The 26,998-nt window shown below is 43.7% G+C and overlaps 3 protein-coding genes across 5 annotated transcripts in view; all 3 read right to left on the reverse strand.

Annotated features, from left to right (window-relative positions):
- Positions 1–239: 239 nt before the first annotated feature.
- Positions 240–7,411, reverse strand: lrrc4bb (leucine rich repeat containing 4Bb). Its single transcript, XM_079488108.1, has 5 exons — positions 7,052–7,411; positions 6,855–6,936; positions 5,211–5,341; positions 4,823–5,093; positions 240–4,298 (listed from the first exon to the last, which is right to left on the reverse strand). The coding sequence occupies exons 4-5, from the start codon at positions 5,063–5,065 to the stop codon at positions 2,370–2,372; spliced, it is 2,172 nt and encodes a 723-aa protein (XP_079344234.1). The 5' UTR covers positions 5,066–5,093; positions 5,211–5,341; positions 6,855–6,936; positions 7,052–7,411; the 3' UTR covers positions 240–2,369.
- Positions 7,412–9,380: 1,969 nt separating this feature from the next.
- Positions 9,381–22,995, reverse strand: LOC306912196 (protein kinase C and casein kinase substrate in neurons protein 3). 3 transcript variants are annotated; one of them, XR_013788308.1, is made up of 11 exons: positions 22,805–22,979; positions 21,098–21,166; positions 15,043–15,199; positions 14,645–14,880; positions 14,021–14,176; positions 13,759–13,934; positions 13,353–13,473; positions 13,086–13,159; positions 11,734–11,813; positions 10,103–10,207; positions 9,381–9,459 (listed from the first exon to the last, which is right to left on the reverse strand). XR_013788308.1 is itself a non-coding variant. In XM_079488141.1 (10 exons), the coding sequence occupies exons 2-10, from the start codon at positions 21,152–21,154 to the stop codon at positions 11,541–11,543; spliced, it is 1,170 nt and encodes a 389-aa protein (XP_079344267.1). In that variant the 5' UTR covers positions 21,155–21,166; positions 22,805–22,995; the 3' UTR covers positions 9,497–11,540. The 3 variants fall into 3 exon arrangements, 2 of the variants coding, with proteins under 2 accessions (XP_079344267.1, XP_079344268.1); XM_079488141.1 differs by lacking the exon at positions 9,381–9,459 and having other exon boundaries at positions 9,497–11,653; positions 22,805–22,995; XM_079488142.1 differs by lacking the exon at positions 9,381–9,459 and having other exon boundaries at positions 9,497–10,207.
- Positions 22,996–25,189: 2,194 nt separating this feature from the next.
- The window catches only part of LOC306912086 (SH3 and multiple ankyrin repeat domains protein 1), a gene marked incomplete at both ends in the record, with an annotated part of 41,366 nt that continues 39,557 nt past the window's right edge, over positions 25,190–26,998 (reverse strand). The window contains one exon of the mRNA XM_079487955.1: positions 25,190–25,262. Coding sequence (XP_079344081.1) covers positions 25,190–25,262 — 73 coding nt within the window. The remainder of the gene's footprint in view (positions 25,263–26,998) is intronic.

Raw genomic sequence — 26,998 nt, forward strand, 5'->3', positions numbered from 1 at the left:
TTTCTGGAAAAGCCAGGCGAAAATACTCACAACGCATGACTCATTTTGCTATGTAGCACAGTGGTTTTCAAACTGGGGAGGCCCAAGATGGATCTGGGGGGGGGGCACAGATTTTGATGCATTGTATAAAATCCAGCTCAAACCTTTCCTTTTTTTATACAAAATACAGAAAACTTGTTGAGCTATTTAATGTGCCTCTTAAAAGCAAGAGAAAAAACAACTGTTGGCAGGATTGAGATAACTGGCTACTTTAAATATACTTTAATTATAGTCTTCAAAGCATGTTGTCACACAGGTAACCATTTCCAAATGACAAATAGATCTTGCGTGTGTTTTTTCCATCTTTCCAAATTTCTACATACACACACAATATGGGTGTGTGTTTTAGTTGTGTCTGCTGTTGCCCACTCGGAGAACAGCTCCCTCACATTAAATACCTTTTACGTATGTTATACTGACGTAATGATCATTTACCTATGTTCCCCATCAGCAGATGACGGTCAGACGCTACAATAAGCTTTAAAGAGCATTTCCTGGCAATGTTGTTGTTGCTAGGCAACCGCACTGGATATTCAAAAACAATCAGCTTTTGTACTGTAGGGAGAAATATGGAAAGCAATAAAAGAAAAAACACAACAAAGAAAACAGTTTATCCTATAATTCCATTATGAAGAATAGCAGGCAGACATACTGTAGGGTGATTTCGGGGATCGTGTCCTCCGATCACTGAAGTACATATACAGCGCTTTAACAAAAAAGAAACGGTTTTCCTAAATGAGAAAGATTAATTGGAGAAGTAGATTAAATGCAGAAACAAACTGCCCAATTTGTCAAATTTAGTGTCATTTGATTTATGAAGGTTACCATCATTTTTCATTCGTTTCTAAGAAAAGATCAATTTTAACAACATCACCCTGATAAAAAGATAATGGTGAACTAGAAATGAAAAACGGAGTCAAGTTTAATGAAGCACTTACAATGATACACGCATGTGTACTCCATTAATGGCACATTGTTAATACACAACTCAAAGCCATTCAAGGATGAAGACCTTGATCAATAAAATTCTTTATGTAGTCAGCAGCGACTTTTAGAAGTTGACGTATGGCTGCCTCGCATTAGATTTAAACCCTGAAGCTTAAACCTTCACCCCGGACCACCGATTCAATATATAAACCGTATACTTGAAAATCTTTACATTAGATCGCGTTATATTGCAAAATCTTTCATCTGGAAAATCTGAGCGTATTCATATCATGTTTCATTTTCTACCTTTTAAAAATCTAAAATTTCACTCTGCAATTATGTCTTGGTCGGCTCTCGGTATATCTGAAAGCCTAAATAGAACTTAAAATCACATTTGCCTTCTTTATATGCGTATTTGCATTTGTAATCTTTAACCAAAACGTAATGGGAAATGTCGCTTCTAAAATGACTAACGTCATCCCTCTTATGTTCACCAATATAACGAAAAAAGTCCCACCCAACATCCAATCCTGTTAATTCATCAGAATACGAAAGCAAAACGGGTCCAAATTGGCATTTCACATTGATTTCCAGACACATAAAAAAAACATGGGACGCCAGTGAAATAGCCCTTACACATCGCTGTTGCTCTTCAATTTGGCACAAACAGAACGAACGGCCTCTCAAGATCTCTCCAAACGTACATATGCACCAAAAGCTTGCGCTACGGCATCTCGCGGGGGGAGGTGAGGGGGGTACCGCAGCCAAAGATGCGTATTACCTTCCTCTAGAGCGGTGATGAAAATACATGTCACCCTGAAATTGAGTCTTGTGGAATTCGGATTCAGATAATGAGCTTATGAATGGATTCTCACTTGTGCTAGATTCCAATGGCGTCATGAAGCAGAGGGAATGTAAGCGTGTGTTCTGGATCACAGCGGTTCAAGTCTTTATTTCCGAATCAGTCTCGGCCGTCCCTCTCACACACACACAGGTACACTTCCTAGTGAGGATGACCTCCTAGTGATGAGCAATGACCTCCGAGAAGTGTCAATGTGTTTATGTCTGTATACAGGTCTGTAAGCTGCTGTACAGCTGTGTGATTGTGTCGCTGTGGCAAACCAACATTTATGTAATTACACTACTTTTAATATAGACTATATTTTAATACGCGGACACAACTCATAGGAACTGCAAAAAAGACGCTTGCTTTGGCACGTGTGTACTCAATAGTGCCATGTCCACTTTGTGTGTAAAAGCTTGTCCTTCTGTCCATTGAATGAAATATTCCATTGAATCTTTCGGCGAGGAAGGGAAGGACGTTCTGTAAGAGTCCATAACGTCAAAGACCATCCCACTGGCACAAAAACCAGTCTACTTCCCTTTCTGTAAGTGTGAGCAGATCAGATCTGGGTCTCCTGAACACTCTCCTTGGAGCCATTGGAAAGCAACAGAGGCTCAGTCTGCATGTTGGGACCGTGGCTAAGGCCTTTCAGAGTTCCATGGAACGTCATGGCCATCGGGATGGGAATCGGCAGGGGAGGCGAGGAGGGGTTGGAGAGGTCACCAGAAGCAATCCCCATTTTCAGGGTCGAAGACTGATTTTGGGACCCAGTGTTGGGTTTGTTGTTAAGCATTCCAGAGGACATGTTCAGGCTCAGGACGTTGTTGTTGAAGTGATGCGTTTTGTAATAATGGTTCAGGTGGTCAGACTGTCCGACGCTCGGCAGGGTCATGATCTCGGGCTCGTGGATTCTCGGACTCTGACCACCTCCTCCGCCCATCCCCGCACCCTTGTGGATGGTGCTCCCTCCTGTGATGCCACTGGTTCCTCCTGCAGAACCAAGCTCATCTTCGACGTTGATGATTTCAATGGCACGTGCCGGGCCATGGTGTTTGTGAAGCTGGTGCTGCTTGCGGAGCTTGTAGAAGACGACCAACATCACGGCCGCCATGAAGGTGATGGCAACGAAGCAGCCGATGATGATCTTGGTGGTCTTCATCACGTCCTCCAGACCCGACAGGTTGGCCACGTCTGTAATGGAGACGGTGAACGGGCGATCGGGTGCACGGGTTGCTCGGGTCGACAGAGAGGACAGCATGGAGCCAGTCGGACCTGCTGATGCGGATGAAGCTGTCGGCCCTGGAATGCTGATGAAGGTCTCGTTGACAAACTGCTGTGCAGAATCGTGTCCGCCTTGCACCGTCTCGACGGTTTCCACGGTAACTGTTGTGAAGAAGCTGTATACGTTGCCTGGGTCGGGAGCAGAAACGTTCAACATGGCGGTTGCAGTGGTGTTGCCAGCAGAGTTGGTCACCATGCAGGTATACGGGCCTGTGTCCTGCATGGTCACGTTGGTGAAATTCAGGGTGCCGTTGTGAAGGACAGAGATTCGCACCTTGTACGCACCGTGGGTCAAGAAGGTGCCGTTGGGGGTCAGCCAGTTAACGGACGTCATGGATGTGCCAGAGCGGCATTTCAGCTCAGCGGCCATTCCCTCCGTCACGTTCAGGTCAGTAGGTGGTTCCACGATCACAGGTGCGTAGCAGGTGAAGTCTCGCAGGTCGAGATCTCCGATGTACCTGCCCTTGGTGCCTGGCGGCGCGTGACAACGTGCACAACACGTGGAGTTATCGGGCACGGTTTCTTTCAGCCACCAGCTTAACCACAGAACATCACAGTTGCAGACCCACGGGTTGTGGTTCAGATGCACACGCTCCAGCTGCTGCAGCGGGGTGAACAGATCGTGGGGCAACGAGTGCAAAGAATTATGGGACAGATTGAGCTCCTCCAGGTTCTTGAGATCATCGAAGGCGTTCCGCTCGATGACGGAAATTCGAGAGTGCATGAGCCACAGCTTACGTAGGGAAACTAGACCCTGAAAGGATCCAGGCCGCACCACGCCCAGCTGGTTGCCCGATAGCTCCAGTTCCTCCAGCCGCACAAGGGGTGTTAAGTTGGGTACGTCCTTAAGCCCGCACATGCCCAAATTCAGGAAACGTAAGTTGTCCAGGCCATCAAATGCCACCTCTGAGATGAAGCTCAGTTTGCGTAGCTCACCGAGATCTAGCCGCCGCAGGGATGGCACGCGATGGAAAGCGTACGCTGGCAGCGTCTCTATAGGGTTGTTTCTCAGCCAGAGTTCACGCAGCTTGCTCAAGTACTCGAACGCTTGGGATGGAACCAGTGGCAGTCTGTTGTCAAACAACTCCAGCGTGATGAGATTGGGGAGGCCATTAAATGCTCCAACCTCGATCTGACGAATCTGGTTCTTAGACAGCTGCAAAATCTCCAGGTGACTTAGATGCTTAAAGGTGTCTGACTTGATCATCTGCAGAAACCGTGAGAGAAAACAGATTAAATCTGGAACTGTAACTTCTGGATGTTCACTGACATTGGTCGTCTTGCACAGCAACACTGTAGTATAAAATGTAAGTATATTTAAAGTATAATGACTTGTGTCTGTAGGTCAATATGCTTAAACTAAATGTTATTACTAAATTACATTTAATTCATATATTCTATCGGTGGCAATTTGCTCAATTGCAGCTGAGTTATATTTTATCAAACTTAATGTTGAGGACCAGAAACACGGCAATCCACAGTACCTCATATTATAATTATATTAGATTTGAGGCACGTTAAATTTCTACTGAAATAAACCATGCCATGACAACATTTTAACATGGTTTTATTAGTAAAAGTGTAGTAGTAGTAGTAATGTTTGGTTTAGCTTATGGTTAAACTACAGTAACCATATATCTTTGGTATAGCACAGTCGTTTCCATTGGTTGCTCACATCAGTCGTGGTTTTAGATCAGAAGTTACACGTGTGTAGTGTATGGGGGAGCTCACCTGTATGGAGTTCTCCTGTAGGTTGAGGTATCGAGTATTGGACGAGATACTCTGTGGAACTTCATTCAAGCCTTTTCTGGTACAAATGACTCGACTGGCTTGATTGGAGCAGCTGCAGGGAGTAGGGCAGGAAGGACTGGCCTCAGTTAATCTAGGTCCAAGGAGGTGTGGCCACAACAACAGCTGGACCAAACAGATGAGGGGGGAAGGGCTAAAAAAGCCTGTTACCATAGCAGCCTGCATGGCAACTGGGTCATGTCCTGCCCCTTTCCTAAAAAAGGCAAAACGAAAGTAAGTACCAAAATGTCAAAACTTAATTTTCGTATTAATAATTTTCCATTAAGTGAACAAACTATAAAAATGTGCAAGAAAAAACGTTGTTTTTTACTATCAACTTCGGGTAATCGGGTAACTTGGCATCCAAGTGTGAATCCAAACAGTTGATAATAGCGCCGGATGCTGCTAAAGGAATCTTCTGCTTTCCATCAGAATCATCACAGTCAGCAATGACTTTGCTTACTGGAAGAAAGAGTTGAGAGAGAGGACGAGAGAGGTCAAAAACTGCATATGTGTACATCTGATCATATTTCACATAGCTAAGGACGTGATGGCTGACCGGTTCAGCAACTAAACCCTGTGACCAGTCAAAGAGGAACTGTTTTCTGTCATTTCAATACATTTACACTATGATTAATTTTCTACTATTTTTATTTACTTATTTTCTTACCTTTAAATGGTGGATCACTGAACTTATTTTATTCTATTTGATTGTCCTTAGAACAATACCAGGAGCCAAATATAACATTAATATAGCAATAGTATGCTGATTCTAAACTAGATGTAAACGATTGCACACAAAATCAATGGCTTTCAAGCCATGGTTGAGTAAAATATAGACAAACTCAACCCTTGATAACCTTAACATAAAATGTCCATAAAACTATGGGTCAAAACAACACAACATTTGTAGCAAATATGAATCACATACAAGTATACAGTCTTTTCACATGAATAACAATCATTATTATTATTATAAAAATAATAATAAAAAGAAGAAGAAGAACTGTTTTTGGTTGCATGCTGCCTTCTCAATTTCATAAAACTGAATTAGGCCTATAATATTTTAATTCGGTTCTACAAAAAGTCAGCCAGACCTGAACTCATAAATTCATATTTGACTCGTTTACGAACAAGTCAGCATTTGCTTTGGCTTCAGGTTATTTAAAAATGAGCCAAAGGAAAACATTCTTACAAGTGCAACAATACAATTTAAAAACATAAACCTGAACTAATATCAAAACGTCCTAATATGGCTGTAGCATCTCTGCCCATCACACGCAGGCGCATCGTCCCTGTGTATGTGTGTGTGTCACAGGTGCGGTGCTGCAGCTTCACTGTAACCATGACAACGCTAAATTGATTTGCAGATGCTGGGTGTCGGAATCCCGTTGGGTGGCGGCGCTCTATTTGCGCTACGGCTCCGTTGAAACACATCCACAGGCCAAAAAAGCCCGAGACAAATGCAAAGATTAAAATATCCTTTTCAGAATAGATTGTGTGCGTGTCTACCACACAAAACCAATGATATCCATCATGTAATGAAAGGTGGCAACCGCAGTGGGTCTTCCAGTCATATATGACCGAAAACCGGTGCGTGTGCATTTGAATGCGTAAGTGAATGCGGTGTCGTTTTAACGGAGACCGTCGTACGCGTTTGAAATACACAAGTGAGGCCCCGACACATACACATACACACGCACGCAAACACACACACACACACACACACACACACACACACACACACACACACACACAAGAAGACGCGCAACAAAATGGCACACGGCGCGGGTCTGATAAGGAAAAAGAAAAATCAAATCCATGCGTTATCTCCATAACCAACATCCGAATAGATTCCTCAAAATGTCATTTTTTATAATTGCACGGTAAATTCATACGCATAAATACCCAAATAAGTAAATGGAATATATAAATAAATAAAAACGTGAAAGGAATGCTGAATGAGACGTCTTACCGTTCTTCTCTCATGCGTCCGTGACATTATCCAAATCCTCTTCTAAAGACGCATCATACATTTCACAACCATGTGGCAACCTCTGGAAAACCAAATCAATGCCAATCAATCACATCGTGCATTTGTAACCAAACCTATTCATTATTCCACAGACGCATTCTGAGACCACGCATGTGATAAAACGCCAGTCTTTGTACCTTTTCTTATTTCCATGCGCCAAACCGACGGATCCCCTAATGGTGTTTTGCGCTCTCCGTTTGTTCAATTGATTCTGTGTCTCCAACGGATCCGGCGCGCGTCAGTGGCGCGCGGCGACGGTGAATAACGGGGAATAAACACTGAACAAATAATACGAGAAAAAAACGACGCTATGCAGTCGACGCGAGCTGTAGAAACCGAACGCGAGTCGATTAACCGGTATACGAAGCGTAAAGAATCATCCGCGCATTTTTCTAGACGCTATGCATGCAGCTCGAATGCGTCGTGGCCGTGTAGAGGGACGGATGCTGCACCCAGCGTAACGGCACATCTTACGTAAATTCCGTAGCGTCCGTCCTGAATACGGCGGCAGGCTGAAGAGATATGTACAAAACACACCTGCTGTAGCCAATTAGTGCCGATCTACTCTCCATACATCCATGCATGCATGCATCCATAAAAGCATCCTCCCGTCTGTGTAATGCACAGCTGCATCTTTGTGCTCGAGCTGGAGGGGTGTTGGGGGGATTTCTTGCAATAAAACACAGTGGGGTACAAGACACCCCTCGGTAAATGCTTCTATGTTGTATTTTTTATCTTGACAATTGTAGGTACAAATGCGAGTTAAAAGTTTAGTCGAGAAGTTAAAACTCAAATGCATTCACAGGTTCGTGCAAAACCAGATGATCCATGTAGTCCAGCATCACTCAATATAAGACATCTGACCTTTTGTACAAAGTATACACTTGCATATATATTGCATCATATAGGCTATTTTATTTTCATTTTAGGCCAAAATCGTTTTGAAGAAATTGGTTGTCTACATTCTGGTGTTCATGTTATTGATTTAGCATTTACACTAAATTCGCCGTAGTGTGCGTTGTTTGCATTGTAACCGGTGTTTAAGCGTCATTGGTAAAACTAGATTAATATGACTGTGGGACACAGACCGGTGTCTAGATTCATTCTTCCTGGTTTTCACACTGTATGCTTTGGCCCTGCATGTTAGAAAAAGCACAAGAGAAGGGTTTCATAGAGAAGGGTTACACGAGAAGGGTTTAAAATGATTAGTGCAATTTACTTATCAGTGCAAATGTCATTTAATCATTGTTAAAATGATGCATGTTTGCTTCTAATGTTGCATTCATTTGTAATTTATTGAGCAAAAGATGAATTCTTGATTTAAAGCTTCAGGGACCTTGTGAAGGTCCAGCGAGGAGTCTGAGAAAAGATTAATACGACATGTTTTTATAAATGTTGTTAAATGAGTTTAAAAATGTGAGGATCATACGGGCCGGGGTGCATCACAATATTTAGAAACTGTCGCTTCTTGGGAGGGGTCCCAGTGCTGGTTTTACATGTGGATGATGGGGTCTCTGGATCTGTAAAACCCCTCTGGTTTAACTGGTTCTCTCTCTCTCTCTCTCTCTCTCTCTCTCTCTCTCTCTCTCTCTCTCTCTCTCCCTCCCCCCTCTCTCTCCCTCTGTCTCTTTCTGTCTGTCTGTCTCTCTCCCCCCTCCCATTAAGAATCCAGTCACACAGTGGTGCAGTGGATATTCTGTCTCTCCTTACCTCACTCCATTCCCTACCACACGCACAGACACACACATACAAATATCAACAAACAATAAGCAACGTGTGTTCGGTCTCTCTCTCCTGTAGGTTGAGGTGTGTAATAATATTTGCTGATGTCTTATTACCAGCGGTCGCTCTGTAGACGTCTGTCATCATCAATGTCATCATGTGGATATGATCTTTTGTGCACTGGTGTCAGTGTGTTGCGGTCTATGGTGTGTGTCCGAGCCAGCTGTGTGTGGCGGTGGGTTATATGTGCATGTGTGTGTGTCTGTGTGCCTGTGCGTGTGCGTGTGAAGGATGGGGTTGTGTGTTGTGAATGAGTTCTCTGTGTCAGGTTCACTCAAACGCTATGTGCTTCTGATACTAATCCTGAAGCTCTGACCTCATACATATGGACCTTTAGAATGAGAGAAATGATTTTAGCTTGATATTTACACAGCCGCGGAAAATAAGAGCTACTTTAAAATGATTTCCGTTTTTTATTTACTATTTATACCTGTTTAAGTAAAATGATCATTAGTGACAATATAAGACTTTATGTCATTCTACAGGTTTGTTTCTGTTGAAATTCAACTTTGTACTGAAATTAAAACAACACATATATAAAGGCCAAATTGGAATGATATCGTTTTTTTCCCACGTCTTATTATTTTATTATAGTAAAGCTCTCTCTGATCTGATTTTATGACCCCTTTGTCTTGCCCTAGTTGTGGAATATTGACAACAATATTTTGTTATGTATTTTTATTTATATCCCAAAAACATTTATTATCTGACTTACTCAGCCAGATATTTTTCAAACTGTTGCTCTTCAAAGACATTTGTTGAGCTGAAAGAGAAAACAGATCATTAGAGGACAGCATGTTATCCTTGCTGAAATTCTATTTTGTTATTGAATACAGTGCAAGACAAGGAAAATGTAACCACCGTCTGTTTACTAAGTTTCATCCACATTTGCGTGTTATGTTCAAGTAGCTTATATGAACATATAATGTTTCATTTGCTCAGAAAAACTCTCATCAGTTGAACTGAAAGACGAAATTCTATATTGCAGAAGTTACTAATCCATTCTTTTTCTCACATTAAATATGATTTTAAATACTTTTGGGAAATAATTGTTTGCCAGACGTTGACAAGGTTAATACTCAGAAAAACACAGAGCTCTTTAATTTCTCAATTATTTCTCCTAGACATACTGTAAATGAGATTAAATAGAGATCAAATAGAAACTATCGCTCAAGTCTCATCTGCGTCTCAAATCTGACAAATGTGTCTTTCATTAGAGTTTCAGAAAAGATTTCAACAGTGTGTCAAACTGAGCGGAGATTGACACAATTAAAAGACATTATTAATGAAGTTCTCAATCAATGTGCACTCAAACATTTCTCATCAAATGTATTATCATAAATCTTATTTCTAGTTTTCTTCCTAAGTCTGTTTGTCCAAATATTTTATACACAAAGTCAACACACCAGCTGTGTGGAAACATGCGATTTCAGATCCACCAGCAGAGGTCCCTGTCATTCCAGGATTTATGATGAGTTGCTATAGTTACACACCTGTTCCTGGCTGTTCATCTGGTAACAGAAACAAAAACTGGTAACCATCATGTTTTCATCACATGTTTATTGCTTTAATAAGAATATAATTGTCTCTAACATTTATCTGATTTCAGATGCATAAGATCAGCTGTTATATTGGGTTTGATGATTAAAGATTAAGTTCTTTAGTCTTGATTGCTCCAGTGGCCCATAATCTTTCTAACAAGCTCCTACTGGTGTTTTCTGCACGCTCTCTTTAAGCAATAGAAATGACAAAGAGAGAGTTTCTGGAGGATGCTGGAATCATTTAACAGACTCTCTAATAGGGTTTCCAAAATCTAAGAGGAACACGAATCAATTAATAAAGAAATAAAAGTATAAAGGTTTATCAATAAAGATAAATTACGTTTTATTGTAATGTTGGTGTTTCTTATAGTTGTTGTTTTTATTTAGGGGCAATACAAAATGTAATTTTCACCAGAAATTCACCAGCCACAAAAATATTTGGACACTTATGTCACACGTACAAATGTCATTGTATTAGATAACAAAATATCAAAGCTAATGTATTAGTTTAAAGTTAACACAAACACAAGTGAAGTTTCTTTTGAACAATAATATGCAAAATGAAGAAATATAGTGTTGACACTTTATCTTAAAAAAAGGTTCTTCACGAATGGGATAGGAGAACCGTTTTTTGCTCGAATGGTTAACATTCAAAATACTTTCTGTTTCATAAAAGGTTCTCTGTAGTAAAAGATTCTTTGCATTATGTAAGGGTTAATGAAATGTGAATTTGAAATATTTTACTTGCTCAATTTTACCGAATGCAGAGCTTACTTTCCGTTTTAAGTTAAGAAATTACGTTCAAATGTCACGAACAAGCAATTTGGTTTTATCATTTGTAAATATAATGTCATGACATATTTATATGTCAAAGTGATTTGCTGCAGCTGCGTTATTGTGTGTTATTAGTTTTTAGCGGTTGTTATCTGGGAATAATGAACTTGCAAATGTTGCGACTGGCCAATCAGAATCAAGCATTCCAACGAGCCGTGTGAAAAAAAAAGTTAATAGTTCAGAACTGTTCTTCTATGGCATCGCTGTGAAGAACCTTCTGTTGCACCTTATTTCAGAGAGTGTGTTTTCACAAAACAATAATACTGTACGTACACTATGAATACCACCTTAACTTCAGTTAATAATCATTGCAAAAATATCTCAACTACTTCTAACCAAAGCTTCAGGATGAATTGCTTTAGACGACGCTCTCGTCAATATTTTGTGAGACTCAACATGTGTCCATATCATTTCTGGTGGCACTGTTTATAATACCCAAAAAGGAAAAGTGTAAATAAGCGTTATGACATTATTGCACAGGCAGCACATAATTGGCTGGATAATATCCTTCAACTCCGCCCTCCTTCACCCCCCAGCACCAGCCCTGGTCATCTTCATCCTCCACCTTGAGGAATACCTCACCTGTAAGACAGACAGGTTCAGATCACCTGATGTGTTTTCATCATTTATCCACAGACGCTCGTGTTGTCATGTACAATCACCTGCTTTCAATGACAGTTCATCGGCTTCTGCTCCTTCATAATTGTACATCGCTCGTACACGCACGCCTCCGATCATGACCCTGAGAAAAAAACATTCAAGAGAATTTCGACCTGTGTTTCACCGACTAACACGAATACTCTTTAATATCAAAGTGAAAAATAATAATGTAATAAAAAATTGACGTTTGACACAACATGCAAACTATATAGAAAAACCTTTTCATATCCCTTAAAGACACTAAAGCACATCATTTAAAAGATAATTTTCACCAGCATGAATCTGCCAGAACTGAGTGCCTTCCAGAAGCTAAATGACAGCACGGAGAAGCTGTTGTAAGTGAGACCATTGTTTCTAAAAGAGTTCCAGTCCTCCAAGGAACGAACGCAACAATAGTGACTACAATACGCTCACAAAAATGGAATGGAACTGGACGAAACAAAGATACAAAACAGACCTTGGGCTTTTCCGCTTAAGTGCAAAAATTTGTCAGAAGTCCATGACAGCCGCTCACAATGAAAACAGCTTTCCCAAAAGTGAAACACGAGAGCTTTGTGTATTATAAATGTGACACTGAAAAAACTATAAAACTCATAAAAACTTAAACACTGACGGAGTAAAACAAACTAATTCTCAGAGAAAAACATTTGCAAACTGGGTTTAAAATATTCAGTCGTGCAACAAGACAGGGTGAACTGAAACAATACATCAAAGCTAAACTTCAGTGGCTTAAACTGAAGCGGATGACAGAAGATGATGATGAGGTTATTAAAGTCCTAGTCCAGGCTCTTGTCCTGTCCAGACTATTGAAATGCGCTACTGGCTGCCACAACCAAACCTCTACAGATGATCCAGAATGCAGTGGCAAGAGTGATCTTCAACGAACCGAAGAGAGCACACGTTTCTCCTCTCTTCATTAAGTTACATTGGCTCCCTACAGTCGCTCGCATCAACTTCAAAGCTCTGCTGTTGGCCTACAAGATCACCACTGGTTGCCAGATCCCTACGCTCTGCAAATGAACAACGTGAACAAGTGCCATCCCAAAAGGGGGAAAGAATCCCTCTCACGTACCTGTTCCAATTCTGTGGCTTGATCTGCCCGCTGCTACAAGATCAGCAGATTCTGTGGCCATATTAAAGAATCGGCTGAAAACACATCTCTTCCGTCAGCCCTATTCTATTTATTTTCTACTCTTTATATCCTTAAATTCATTGAAGTTTATTCTTCAACTTTATTAAGTAATAGTACTTTAGTATCTCTGAACTGTAAAAATTAAGATGAGGTAAATATACATTAATAGACACTTTAGTGTGTGTTTGTGTGTGCGCGTGTGTGTGTACAAAGCGAGCTTACGCTTTGTCCTCTGTTTCTCTCTGTAGTTTTTCTTTCTTTTTTGGTTTCTGCTTTTTAATTGGAGGGATCCATTCCTGCAACACACACCCCCGCACACACGATTAAATCTCTCTGACATGTAAACTTGGGTTAACATTTTCTATAGGTACAGTAAAACCAAACTATCTATCTTAAAGTCAGTCAGTTAATTTAAATAAAAGACAAGTAACTTCACTATAATATTTACCCGAATGCAGATGTTTTGCACACACACACACACACACACACCTCTAGTTTGGGCCAGTCGGTGGGCATCCCGGGCCCACGCTTGTTTTTCCACCAGCGAAGGTCATCTTGCTCGCTGATGGTCATGATTGTGTGATGCAGTTCACTGTAAACTGCTTTTATACTAAAACGCACAAACACTACAGTTAGTCCAGTTGAGTATCAACATTGCATTAAACAACACTGCAGTTAGGATAACTTTATAAAAAGACAATATTAAAAACAAGATTTTGTTTCATGCTTTCCATGTAAAATGATTGTACATGTGCCAAGGGCCCTTCAATGAAATTATGCTTATAGACGCTGTAAAACACTGATATAAAAATAAATGTTTTGGTTTATAATCTTTATTTTTAAGAGTGTTGGTTTTAGGTTATGAGTATTTTAAGAAACGTGATCACACACAAACCTCTCATTGTTGGTGATGTCGAGGTGTCTGTGTACAGACAGGAAGGCCTGTTTCAGGAAACTAATCCTCTTCCTCTCCTCCTCCTGTGATTGGTCGAACACAGATTCCATTTCCTCCATGTATCGAGGTGCAAAGCCAGTGACGTTCTCCAAGACCTTCTCATAACGCTCACGTGCCTGCGACAACATCCACAGTCAGACCTGAGATCAGTCACTAGCATTGTGATGATTAATTGAAGTTTAGATGTATTTTTGGTGGTTACTTTGTTGCGGTTTTGTGTGGCTTTTTCTCTCATCTGCTGAATCTTGGAGAGTTTGCTTTCGCTCAGGTTGGGCTTGTTTTTGGCTTGACTCTCTTTTTCCTGAGCTTTCTGCTCCTTCTGGCATGACTTATGATAAACCGCACAAGCCTTTTCCAACTAACAGAGATGAAAATAGTACAGTCAATTCCCAATTAATTTCCTTGTTTCATCTTTAAAGTCCCGTGAAGTGGAAGTTGCAATCGTTTTTACTTTTGACGCATTTCCGAGTGAAGCTGAATTTCTAATGAGAAAAATAGTGGGCGCGGCTTTCGGCTTTCTCTGCGATTTGATTGGATGTATAAAAACAGGCTTTGCAATTTGAAGTGGAACTGGCAGCAGACTAACAGTTGAAGGGGAGGATAGTCATTACAGGAAGTGCATTTTCAGATTTTAACTGAAGATTAACGCACACAAATTTTAAAAAGAGAATGACCAGCATTGATAAACTATTTAAAATGATGCTGCAAAATTTCATGAAACAATAGGCATTGTAGTTTTTTATTTCACTGGGACTTTAACAACTTATAAAGTGTGAAGTCTGCAATGTAGTGTGTATTGCAATTGATGTATTGTTTCGAGTTTGACCTTTTTTAATCTTTTCACCCAGGGCTTCTGAGCACGCGAGAAAGCCGTCTCAAGGTCACGAGACTCTCTGAAGCCACAGAACATCTTCCGTGGAAACGTCTCCTTCTGCCAAGAGCGTATGCGTTCTCCATCTTCTCCCACCAGAGACTGAGAGATGGATGTGTGCAGGGCAGACAGACGCTCGGCGGACGAGAAGAAGCATTGCCAGGCCCGCATCAGTGACCCGTAGAGCGGCCCTGACCCGGAGAAAGGAGTGAGACACCATTGAGAAACAGAGATCATCTACATTTTTGAGTATCTTAAATAGGTTTTTGGGATCTTGATCTACTGAATTGAAAGCCAATTACAAACAGAACTAAACTAGTTTACAACATCTAGCTGGAGCTTTAAAAACTCACGGCTGTCCGTGATGGACTTCCATCTCTTGCTCCATTGAGTCAGCTGGCTGGCGTACTGACGCTCGACCTGGGCTCTGTCCTTCATACACGCTATGATGTCCTTAGAAGCCTGGTACGACTCTGACGTTCTCTGCACCGTCCGCACATAATTTCCTGGCTGGGAGACAAACACAGGAGGAAATCAATACAGAATTCGATGGAGTTTGAGAAACACATTGCCTGTCAACCAGACCATTGTACACACTTTTAGTTTTTAACAAAACCTAGTGAGCCCCCTTCATAGACAGCATTTCAAGACAGCATTATGCTACTTTTTCGTACATACTGCACATAAATTTGGCAATTCTTTACAAAGAAAGCAAATCTCAGAATGTCCAAGAGAAGCCGTGTTCCCTTTCTGTCGGTCTCTCGACGTTGTGTCGAACCGACAGATGGGGTTCGCCCCTGAGAACCTATCATCTTCTGACTACTTTGAAAAGGACTATGAAATTGGCGAATGAAATTTGCATGCCGGTCTCCGCCCCCGGATATCCGGGTATAAAAGGGGAGCCGGTGTACTCATTCATTTACCTTTTGTTCTTCGGAGCCTTCGCATCTGATGACATTCTTCGAATTGCCGAATTCTACAACGCGGTCCAGCGGAGATTCCCCTGGGCGTCCTGGCAGTTCCTGAGGTATTTTTCTTAAAGAGCAATTTCCTCAGCGTGGCATTGCCCACTGATCTCTTGGGTGCAGTACACTCATCGAGGACGGGGACGGACACGGTGGTTGCCACAGGTGTTCGGGGGTCCGACCACTGTGGCAGCCTCGTGGATTCGTCCTGCCCGCACTGCGGGCGGATGGCTATTCAGACGCTGCGTCATGGTGGCTATGTTCTGTCAAGATCAAGCCACCACCTCGTTTGCTTCCCGTTCTGTGACCGCAGCGGCTACGGCCCTGCCGTCAGCGGCGGCGAGCAGCGAGGGTGATGTGGGGATTATCGTGAGCGTTAATCCGTCAGCCGGCCGGCTCGCGGACCGCTCGCGCCCCGTCTCGCTTGTTTAGCAGTTCCCCAAGGATGGTCCTAAGCCATCTTATTCCTCAGCCACGCGCTCGGACACGAGCTGTGGAGATGAAGTGTCTCTTGCAACATCGGAGCGTGACCTGCTGGCATCAGACTCTGGCGATTCCCTGAAGCTCCCTCCCTCGGGAGGTCGAGCACAGGTGAGAGCAGACGTCAGGATGTCAGCCATGCTCGCTCGGACCGCCGTGAGCGTCGGTTTGCGGTGCGCCGCAGCCCTGGTGCTCGCGGCTGGGTCCTTCGCACATTGGGCCCGGGCGCGACTCCAAGCCGTGTCCGGCTCAAGTGCAAAGTTTTATCGAGCTGCATAAGGAGTTCAGTAGGACCTGGAGCGCCCCCTTCGGCGCGCTTCCGTCTAGCTGACTCTATCGCCCTCTCTTCCCTCGGGGCGGGGAGGCAGCTAGGGACTATGTCAATGCACCCTGGGTGGAGCATGCAGTCGCGGGTATCCGCAGACGGCGGCCACCTGGAGAGCTTGACCTAGACTCACCGTCCAGGGCATGTAAGGTCTCGACATCTCTGGTGTTGAGGCTGGCAGTGCCGTGGACCAAGCTGCCTCCACTCTTACGCCATGGCCATCCTGCAGGCCAGGGCTCTAAAGAAAGCCCCACGGGGTAAGACCGACCCAAGTAGTGCCGCCGCCGACTGGCCCTCCGGGGACCACGGTGGCAGCGCAGGCTGGGTCGGACGATGTCCACATCAGTGGCCCGGAAAGACGCCTCGGACCCAATCTTGCGCAGGGGGGCGATGTCGAGAAAGGCCACTTTTTCGACTCCAAGGTTGGCTGATTGGTGGCGCTGTCAAGGACTGCTCCAGCAGCCTTTTGACAGTGTAGAAACAGACCGGCCTGCTGTGACCCGGCTGCCTTTCGGCCGTCGAGGTCTCGCACATGGTCTGCCCCCGGCAGCCCTGGCCTTCTCCAGCGTCGACTCCGGTTCTGGTGCCCCCGCAGGTGGCCCCCCGGAGGAAGACGTCGAGAGAAGGACCACCTAGAGAGATTGAACCATCGGGCCCGACCGAGCATTGGTAGCCCTTCGGGGGCCTAGTGCCCGCCTTCTCACAAGGAGAGGTCTCTCTCTGGGTCCCACTTGCAGCCGCTCTCACCCTCTGAAAGATGGTGTTCGGAAACTCGACGTTGCGTCGTGGCGGCACGCAATGGCGAGTATAAAGCAGCCCTCAGCACTCTCGCTTCGACGGTGCGTCGAGCTGCGCCATTGCCTGGCAGGTGATTTAGCGGAGCTGTTCCCCCCGGGGGGACCAGCACTGCTAGTCATTGAACCAACCCCCGCGGGTTGATGAAGCAGATCGTAGCCCCCCCTGTGAGGTCCCTGGGTTTTTGGTTAGCATTTCAAACCATCACGGTGGCTGGGAGTGTGGTCCATCTCGGCATTCGATCCAGTTCGCCAGACCTCCGCCGGACTTCGGGCATCCTCTTACCTCAGCAGAGGCAGGGATGTTCCCGTGCTCCAGGCCGGGGCTGCCACCCCTCTGGCGAAGGCGATCGAACCATCCCCTCGGCCGAGATGTCCAGTGGCGTCTACAGCCGCACTTCATCATCCCCAAAACCAGGGGTCGCTGCATACCTTGAGCAGCACCTTGTAGGGTGCCGTTCAGGAGGCGCAGAAGCGCGTCCTGGTGTCTGTCAGACGCCAGGAGTGGTTAATGAGAACTGACCGCATACTCTCATGTCCAGTTTCCCTCGGCACCGTCGAGGGGCTGGCATGTCAGTAACGGGTCAGCCGGGAAAAAGAGCAGCTCTCCCTGGCGCAGAGCTCCCCTTTTCCTGGTAGAGAACTCAACACTGTCTCCATGACAGCGCACAGTCAGTGCTGAGCTGCTTGAACTTTCAGCCAGCGGTCCCCTGAAATCAGTTTCAGAGGCTCCTGGGCATGGTGTCGTCGGGGGTGGCCTGTCCCCCTCGGGTTGACGCACATGGGACCACGACAGCACTGACTACGGAGTTGAGTTCCCTGAAGAGCGTGGCGCACTGGGAGTAGGCGTATCGTCATTACGCCTGAGGCTCCGGCCTCTCGTGCAGAGCCAGCATACTGGCCCGGACAGCACGACCTGCATAGCATGCTAAACCTCAGGGTGGCATTCGCTCGCTGCAGTCATCGCAACTCGCCCAAAAGCCTCCTCCCGTGGAGACAGCAGGTGGCAAAGCCCCTGCATGTCACATGCCCACCGGGTGTCCTGAACCAGACAGCCAAGCGCTCTCTCGTCAGTTGACGCCTCGTGGGAAGTGACGGCTCCACCCCTGGTGGAGACAGCAGGTGGCAAAGCCCCTCCAGGTCACACTCCCACCGGTTGTCCTGAACCAGACAGCCAAGCGCTCTCTCGTCAGTTGACACCTAGTGGGAAGTGACGACTCCACCACTGCGGGACGGCTGGGTGTGGTTTGGGCGGGCACAGGTGGACCTGTTGCCTCCCTGAACACCACCCAGTACCGCTGGGCACTCCCTGGTCGAGGCCCCCCCCCCCCTCGACACGGGGCCCTAGCGCGCAGCTGGCCGCGGGACAAGCGGAACTACGCTTCCCCCAGTGAGCTTCATTGCGCAGGTCCTGTGCAAGGGCTGGGAAGGGAGTATCAAGTGCTGCTAGTTGCGCCTTACGGGCCCAACTACACTTGGTCCTCGGAGCTAATACTCCTGACGACAACTCCCCCTGGCCAAATCCCCTAGAGAAAGGGCCTACTCGCAGGGGATGGACACGTTGTGGCATTCGAGCCGGACCTTTGGGTCTGGCTCCTGGATGGGACGAGGAGTTCCTGGATGATCTACCCCCCACAGTGGTGGAGACTATCACTCAGGCAAGGGCCATGCCCACAAGGCTGGATGCCTTTAAGTGGCACCCCTTCTCGTCCTGGTGCTCTTCTCAAGGAGAAGACCCGCGGAATTGCTCGCTCAGGAACGTGCTGTCCTATTGCAGGAGAGGCTGGGGAGTAATCTCCCCTTCCACATTGGAGCGTGGGTACCCGCTGTCGCGGTTATCACGTACCAGTTGCTGGTGAGCCTCTGGGGCGGCATGACCTGATTATTAGGTTCCTCTAGGGCGCGAGGGGCTAAGGCCTCGTCCGCGCCCCGTACCCTCTTGGGGCCTTAAGGTGGACCTTTGGGTCCCCTTTTTTCGGGCCCTGCGGAGAGCCCCCTTCCTCGTTCTGCGAGGGGGGTTGGCTCTCCTGCTGGGGCTCGAGTCTATCCAGAGGGTGAGGCACCTGCAAGCATTCCGTGTCCACCGATTGCCAAAATTCAGGCCCGGTGACTCTCACGTGATCCTGAGACCCCGGCCGACTTACGTGCCCAAAGTTCCGCCGCCCCCTTTGGGAACTAGGTGGTGAACTTGCAGGCGCTCCCACACTGGGAGAAAGACCCAACCTGTACGTGGGGTGTCCAGTAAGCGCATTGCGCCTCTACTTGAAATACACGGAGGGCTTCAGGGCCCTGAGCAGCTCTTGTCTGTTATGGAGGTCAGCAACGGGAGAGCTGTCTCCGAGGAGAGTTGTCGCGCTCTATCGCACACGCCCTCACTACGGCGTGCCGATCCTAGCCCGTGCCCATTTGAGTGACGGTACACTCCGCTCGGGGTGTGGCCTCCTCGTGGGCATCGGCTCAGTGCGCATCTCTGGCAGACATATGTAGAGTTGCGGGTTGGGCTACGCTATACCTCGCAGAGGCTTGCAACCTCCGTGGGGAACCGGCAGCTCGAGTCTTGCCAACAGGTGAGACCAGCGGTCGTAGGGCATACGCCTGCGCATAGCGCCATTCCCCTTCTTAGGTGGATCAGTGCGCTATGGGCTGCCTCCCTTCTTTCCCCAAGGGTTAAGAATAGGCAGTCCGTCCATCCATCAATTAGCACTCAGGGCGTCGGGCTTCGCGGAGCAGCCCTGCCGCCTAGGGCCGGGTATCAAGCTGAGTTATTACATATAGCTCTAACCGGACCTAGTGCCCCACAAGTAGTAACCCCCCACTAGGGTGGTTCCGTCTGAGATGTCGTCATGAGATGGTTCCCCGCGTGGCAACCCATGACCTCCCCCAGGTGGACGTCCACCTTGCGGCATTCCCCACATACCTCCCATGAGTTCTCCCCTATTTGGTGAGACCATGTTGGTGTCTCCACTGTATTCCCCCCTATGGTGGGAAGTGGTCTCCGTAGCGCTGGTCCACATAGATTGTGACGCGGCTTAGTGCTGTGCTGTTTTCAATAAGAACCCCATCTGTCAGTTCGACACAACGTCGAGAGACCGACAGAAAGGAAACGTCTCGGTTACTTATGTAACCTCTGTTCCCTGATGGAGGGAACGAGACGTTGTGTCCCTCATGCCACAACACTAGCCGTCCGCTGCAGCGATCGTGAGATGCTCTCAGGCTCCTCAGCACAAAAGGTGAATGAATGAGCACACCGGCTCCCCTTTTATACCCGGATATCCGGGGGCGGAGCCCGGCATGCAAATTTCATTCGCCAATTTCATTGGCCTTTTCAAAGTAGTCAGAAGATGATAGGTTCTCAGGGGCGAACCCCATCTGTCGGTTCGACACAACGTCTCGTTCCCTCCATCAGGGAACAGAGGTTACATACGTAACCGAGACGTTATTTCATGACTATAGTTCATCTAAAAATGAAAACTGTCATCATTTACTCACCTGCTTGTCTTTTCAAACCGTTTGACTTTCTATCTTTCGCAGAACGCAAAAGAAGATATTTGAAAGAAATATGGTAAGTGAACTATTGTATGAACACAAAACCAGTGCAAGTGAATGGGTGCCTTCAAAATATCTTCTTTTGTGTTCTGCGGAAGAAAGACAGTCATACAGGTTTGAAAAGACAAGAGGGTGAGTATATAATGACCCTTTTTTTTTGTTGGGTGAACTGTCACTTAAAAGGGTGTTGTTAGACACAATACATAACTCTTTCCAAATATGTAATTTCATGAGGCCCATTTCAGTCACGATGCTGCCTTAGAAAATGGCCACCTATGTGAGGCAGGTCTCTTCTTACCATCCAGAAACTGAGTTTGTTGAGATCCTCAGGTGGAGATGTTGGAGGGTCGGCCATGACTGAAGCGGCCTGCAAAAAAAAACAAGTTAAAACCTTTATGTCCTGCGTGCACGTGTGTCAGTGTCACTCTACGGTTTAGTGTCTAAAACAACCGTTTACAAAACAAAAACAACTAGCAAATGGATCAGGTTGTCCTTAGTTTTTATTTAAACGAAGGAAGGGTAAATTAATTGTATGCATGCACTATGACTGATGACTGTCTCGCATGTATTAACTTTATAAATTCATGTTTGGTTAAAGGTCTGGCTGTCCTCCAGAGCTCACCGCTGTCTGTGTGACTCATTCTGAATCTCTCACTGCTGCATGCATGCACGACTGTAACTGGATACAGACGCTTCTGATGATAGACATCTTTTAAATGTGCTGTCAATTCTTCATCATTACACAGGAATATACCGCATATAATATTGAAAAATACTGTTGATCAATAAGGATATCAATCTCCTTAAGGAAGACTGTAAATGTGAACACAAGAAATAGATTACAATCCAGCTGAATAATAAAGTTAGAGTTCAAATTGATAGATTTATATATATACATTTATGTGTTTATGAGCATACTGTACGTGTGTGTGTGTGTGTGTGTGTGTGTGTGTCAGTACTGGACTTTAGGACCACAAATAGAATCCACTCCCCCAACCCACCCTGAAATTCCTGACACCACCCGAGAGATCCCCAAATAAACAAGATCCAGCAGGTCATGTTGCACACACACACGCTATAACATCTTCCATCAGAACACACATTCCATGTTAAATACATGCACACCGCTGTCAGAAATATGTTTATTAGTGGGCGATGCTAGTTCTTCAGGGGATTTTTATCTTTATGAAAACACGTCTTTCTAACACACACGTGTATCTTCAGCTTACGTCACATACTTAAATAGACTCAGTTTATCATAACGGTCACTATGGAAGCTAAACGCATAACAAGACGAGAATAGAGTGTTATTAAATATATCAAATGTCTGAAAAGAGCAGAAGAATCCAGCAGCGGAGCATTGGCAACAATGTATCTGGCAGACGTTGGTTCATGTATAACCCCTTTTCTTTTTTTAGGAAAAATGCAGCCTATTACAATATCAGTTTGTTCGTGATTCACTCCTGTTTTTTAAACCTATAAATACAAGATCATGCTAATGTCATGTACACTTAAGCTTGTGATCAATTGTCAACTCCAGACTGCACTAAAACATGTTTCGGCACATTCGATCACATAATATTTGTGCTAGTGTGTGACTTGATATTTAACTATATATTTAAAAACCATTAGCTACTTTCTTTGCAATATCCGATAACACTTTACTGAAAGCATACACGTATAATGCACCATATAATGTCTCATGAATTAATGTATCTTCGGTTTATACATTCCAACACTTATCAATTCATTTTCACTTCTTTACAACATTTATTGTATTACAACACATTATGAACAATTATAATGCGTCGTGCCATTTAATAACCCTCAAAAATGCATTATACCTAAAGGCTTTAAGTAAAGTCCTTTACATGCAAAATATTGCATGACATTATAATGGTGTTTGATCTGAATTTGCGCGCTTATGCATACACATGAAATCGCAAAAATACTATGTATAGGACGCTTTAGAAATCACAGTGACGAGATCAAAAATAAGTCTTACCTCCTGGCCCAAGGTTCTTCTTCTCTCTCACTACCAGAAGTATTCTTCACTGCTGGTCCATGTCTGATGATTCTCTTCAGTGTGTGTGTGTGTGCGCGTGTGTGCATTAAACCCCAGTCAGCTGTTACACAAAAGTGCATGTGTACTGTACACACGTGTGTGTTCTCCCTCTCTCACACACATTCGCTCTCTCACTCTCATGTCGGTGTAAATGAGTTGCCAGGTGTGAAAGTCAATCGTGTTGTAGAATGTGAGAGTTATTTCAGCTCTCTGCCAATCACAACTCGCAGCCAAAAAACTTCTGAAATGTAAAGCAATCAGTGTGTTTACTGAAGAAGTTCATAAGTTCAATCTATGCGTTTCATTTCACGTTTGCATTTCAGATCTTGTGGAATGAACTCAGTATAGTAACACTGGAGTACATCGCCTCGGTAACAAGAGTGAAGACCCAGAGCGAATACTGTCATGTGACATCTACAGAAGGGAAGAGTTCGCCTATAAATGATACATGTATCATCCTCATGTCGTTCCAAACATGTACGACACCATCATGAAATACAACGGAACAATAAATGAGAAAAGAAAAAAAGAGGTAAATATTGGCATCAGGAAAGAATCGATTGGAAAAACGTCTAAAGTAAACAACAGCTGATGGAAACACAACAGGGCTCGGTGACATTATCACCAAAGATTGGGGAGCAGGTTTGATATCTTCGCTGTCTTTCTAAAAGCTTGTATCTACATATTTGGAATTGGAAAGAAAAACACAGTGCTTTTGAAATGATTATACCATCAAAGTTCTGAAGTTTGAAAGGTGTGATCCCTATATGAAAACATCGGTGTCTTCTTCATTTCTTATTTTATGCTGCACAATATAAATGATCAAAATAACCCCCAAGATAGAAGAGTTAATGATAAAGGATGTTTTTTAACCAAACCTTTTAAGAGTAAGAGGCGACGGTCCACTTCTGAAAAGAACCTTTTCGTCAAAAAATCTATGAAAAACAAAAATCTTTCTCACCTTTGGTGCCATGGAAAGGCTGATGATAAAGGTTCTGTCTTCAATCATACAAAGAATCTTAAGGAAACTTGTATTCACCTCTGGATTGTTTTGTATGTGTACTGTATATGTAGAGGCCAATAAGAGATGAGAAGAAATTCAACAAGAGAATAATTTATTCAAACCTCTGAAGCAGAGCTTATGTATCATCATATTCATCAATTATTGTACAGAACAATAGAAATATCTGATATTTATATATATATACCTTTAAATTTGCATACATCTTTATACACACACGCACACACACACACACACACACACATATATATATATATATATATATATATATATATATATATATATATATATATACTGTACTGTACTGTACTGTATATTTCCTTTGTTCCTATTTCCTTAAATATATTTTCAAATGAAATGGAGTTATGCTTTACTCCTATAAAACATCCACCACTGGCATAAGAAACACACAAGCACACATACACACACACGGTCGATGTGTGTTTGTGTGTTGAACGGAGCGAACTTAAGCTATATAAACAATGGGTTCTTTCATTGTGTTTTGATCTTTGGAAGACTGATTCGGCTTATGGTATTAAAACATTTACATACTTAATTCTTATCTGGATATTATTGGAATTGACTTTTCTTTTTAGTTTTTAAAGTCGACATGAAAATGCTTGCAACCCATTTTACGTGTGTAAGCAGTGTTTTTAATTAGGACAGAATGTTGAAATATTTTTGAAAAAACAAGAGCGTGCATTACGACAGTGAACTGGGTCAATTTCATTTCATGTTGACTTTAATCATCATTATTATCAGATGAATGAAAGCCTGATGCTATGTAAATATGCACAGTACACTCTTACAAATAAAGATGCTTAAAAGGTTTTTCGCAGCAATGCCATAGAAGAACCATTTTTGTTTCAACAAAACCTTTTAATTTAATTTGGTTCTTTAAAGAACCATCTTATTCTTACCTTTTATAATCTAAAGAACCTTTTTTCCCCACAAAGGACCTTTTTTAAAACAGTCTATGGCATCGAAGAACCTCTTAAAGCACCGTTTTGAAAGAGTGTTGCCTGATTTTTGTTAATATAATTATGTTATTATTAAAATTAATCGTACGCTAGTCGTCCCCAAAACAATGAAAGAAGTACATTCTCACTGTCCGTCTGGAGACGTTTGACCTTCCGGCTTCAAAGCGGGAGGACCAGAATTCGTTAAAAGTGCTCTAGAAGCGAGGACGCAACTTTAACTCTGTATTCCAGAGCGTTTCTGTCTCTTCCACATCCAGTCCGTATCCATCCATCAGTGGACGTTTTAGCATTTCTGTCTAACCTCATCCTAACTCTCCTCTAGCTCTAAGTGGCTTCGTCTTTCATACGTTCATTCTGCCCTTCAGAGGAAACAGTGGAGACAGAGAAAGCAGAGGACCTGGAGAGATGCACGGGAGGGGGGGGTTGAAAAAGGAGGAAGAGCGTGAGATAAGAAAGAAAAGTGCTGGATAAACTCTATCATCTATAGACTGAGATGAAGAATTTGCAGCGTGAAAAGTAAGTTACGTAAGTGCTATGCATGTAATTATAGGGCTCCATTGTGTTAGCAGAAATATAAATGCCACGCTGCACACAACAAATGATGTGTAATGGACAAAATGGATGATTTTTGAGCATGTTTTAAATGTAATATATAAAAAAAGATTTATATTACTGTATGAAACAAAGCATGTTTATAACTATGGGTGGGTTGCACCAAGAAGGATCTTTAATCCAGACAAATTTTAAATGATTATTTATCAGTCCCTGCAGGATTTTTTGATCGCAGAATTTAACGCATAACAAACTCAAGCAACTTGCTAAATTTTTAGATTGACGTAGATTTTCCGCATAATTTGGCCCAGACTCAACATCATTGCTTCGTGCAATCTGTCAAAACCAGCTCCCAAAGTACAACCAGAGATCCTTGCCGACATGTGTGCCACGTTCTTAAACAATACGCCTGGAAACAACACAAAGTCATATGATCTATGAAGAAAGTGATCATGTTTATATCGTTGACAATGAACATTCAAAACGATCGACTAAACGCTGATTTCTTAAAAGTATGCGAGGTTCATGGTACAAACTCATAAACGTTGTTGTAAACTTTTGAAACATTTGTATACGCACACGTTCTGTTATCACAGGGACATATCCATAACCATAAACATCAAGCGGCATCAAATGAAACGTGATTGGTTGCTTGACCTGAGGTATGCTCCCTTCACGTGCTTTCGGAAATATGAATTTCCTAGGTACAAATGCACATGAAGGCCCTCTGCGTTTCCCACTGGGAAGTTGAGAAATATCTTTGGACGGATGGGAGAAGGATTTCTGCTGTGACAGATATGATTTATTTGTTTTTCCGCAACAGCTTCATTGCTCTTGTCGTTACATATTAACTACATATTTACATACTGTATATGAATAACTATTTGAAGCATACTGGGAAAATAGCATGTAGGCTATTTCACAAAAAATGCAGAATTGTCAGAAATCTGACTAGTAAAACTTTACAGTAGGATTTAGGGTTGAAAACTGCTGAAAACATTTTCCCAAGACAGACCCAGGCAGGAATCTGGCGTCCTTCATTCTTTCCGACAACAAAGCACCCAAACACAACCAGCTCGGAATCAAGACATCGGAAGTTGGAATGATCATATTTCCGAGAGCACGGGAAAGCAGCATTAATCAGACCATCAGTATGAATTTGATGCATGCCTTTTAACTATAGGAAATTATTAAATAATTTTTTCACAGGTGGTAGTTTTGAAGAAGAACCCTGCTTGCCAATTCAAGTAGTATTTTTAAGAACCCTCCCCAAAAAAATCCAGCAGTTGTTATCGTAAGATTTGAGCTGCAGAAATCACAAAAAATCTCTGCAAAATCCTGTGATGCAACTTACCCTGTATGTACAAATGTCAAAAGAATCGAAAACAAGTTTTGTGATCATTAGAACCTAATGGAGATCAGATTAAGTCTTCCATCATTTACTAAACTTCATCTTAAGCGCACGAAAACAGAGGGCAGAATACTCATTTATCATGGAGTTGAGCTGCAGGCAGAATTATCCATGCACAGCTAAATGTTAGGAAGCATTTTATGTGGACAATAAAAAAACAAACAAACACT

This window comes from Barbatula barbatula (genome assembly GCF_947034865.1).
Source record: "Barbatula barbatula genome assembly, chromosome: 23".
Lineage (NCBI taxonomy): Eukaryota > Metazoa > Chordata > Actinopteri > Cypriniformes > Nemacheilidae > Barbatula > Barbatula barbatula.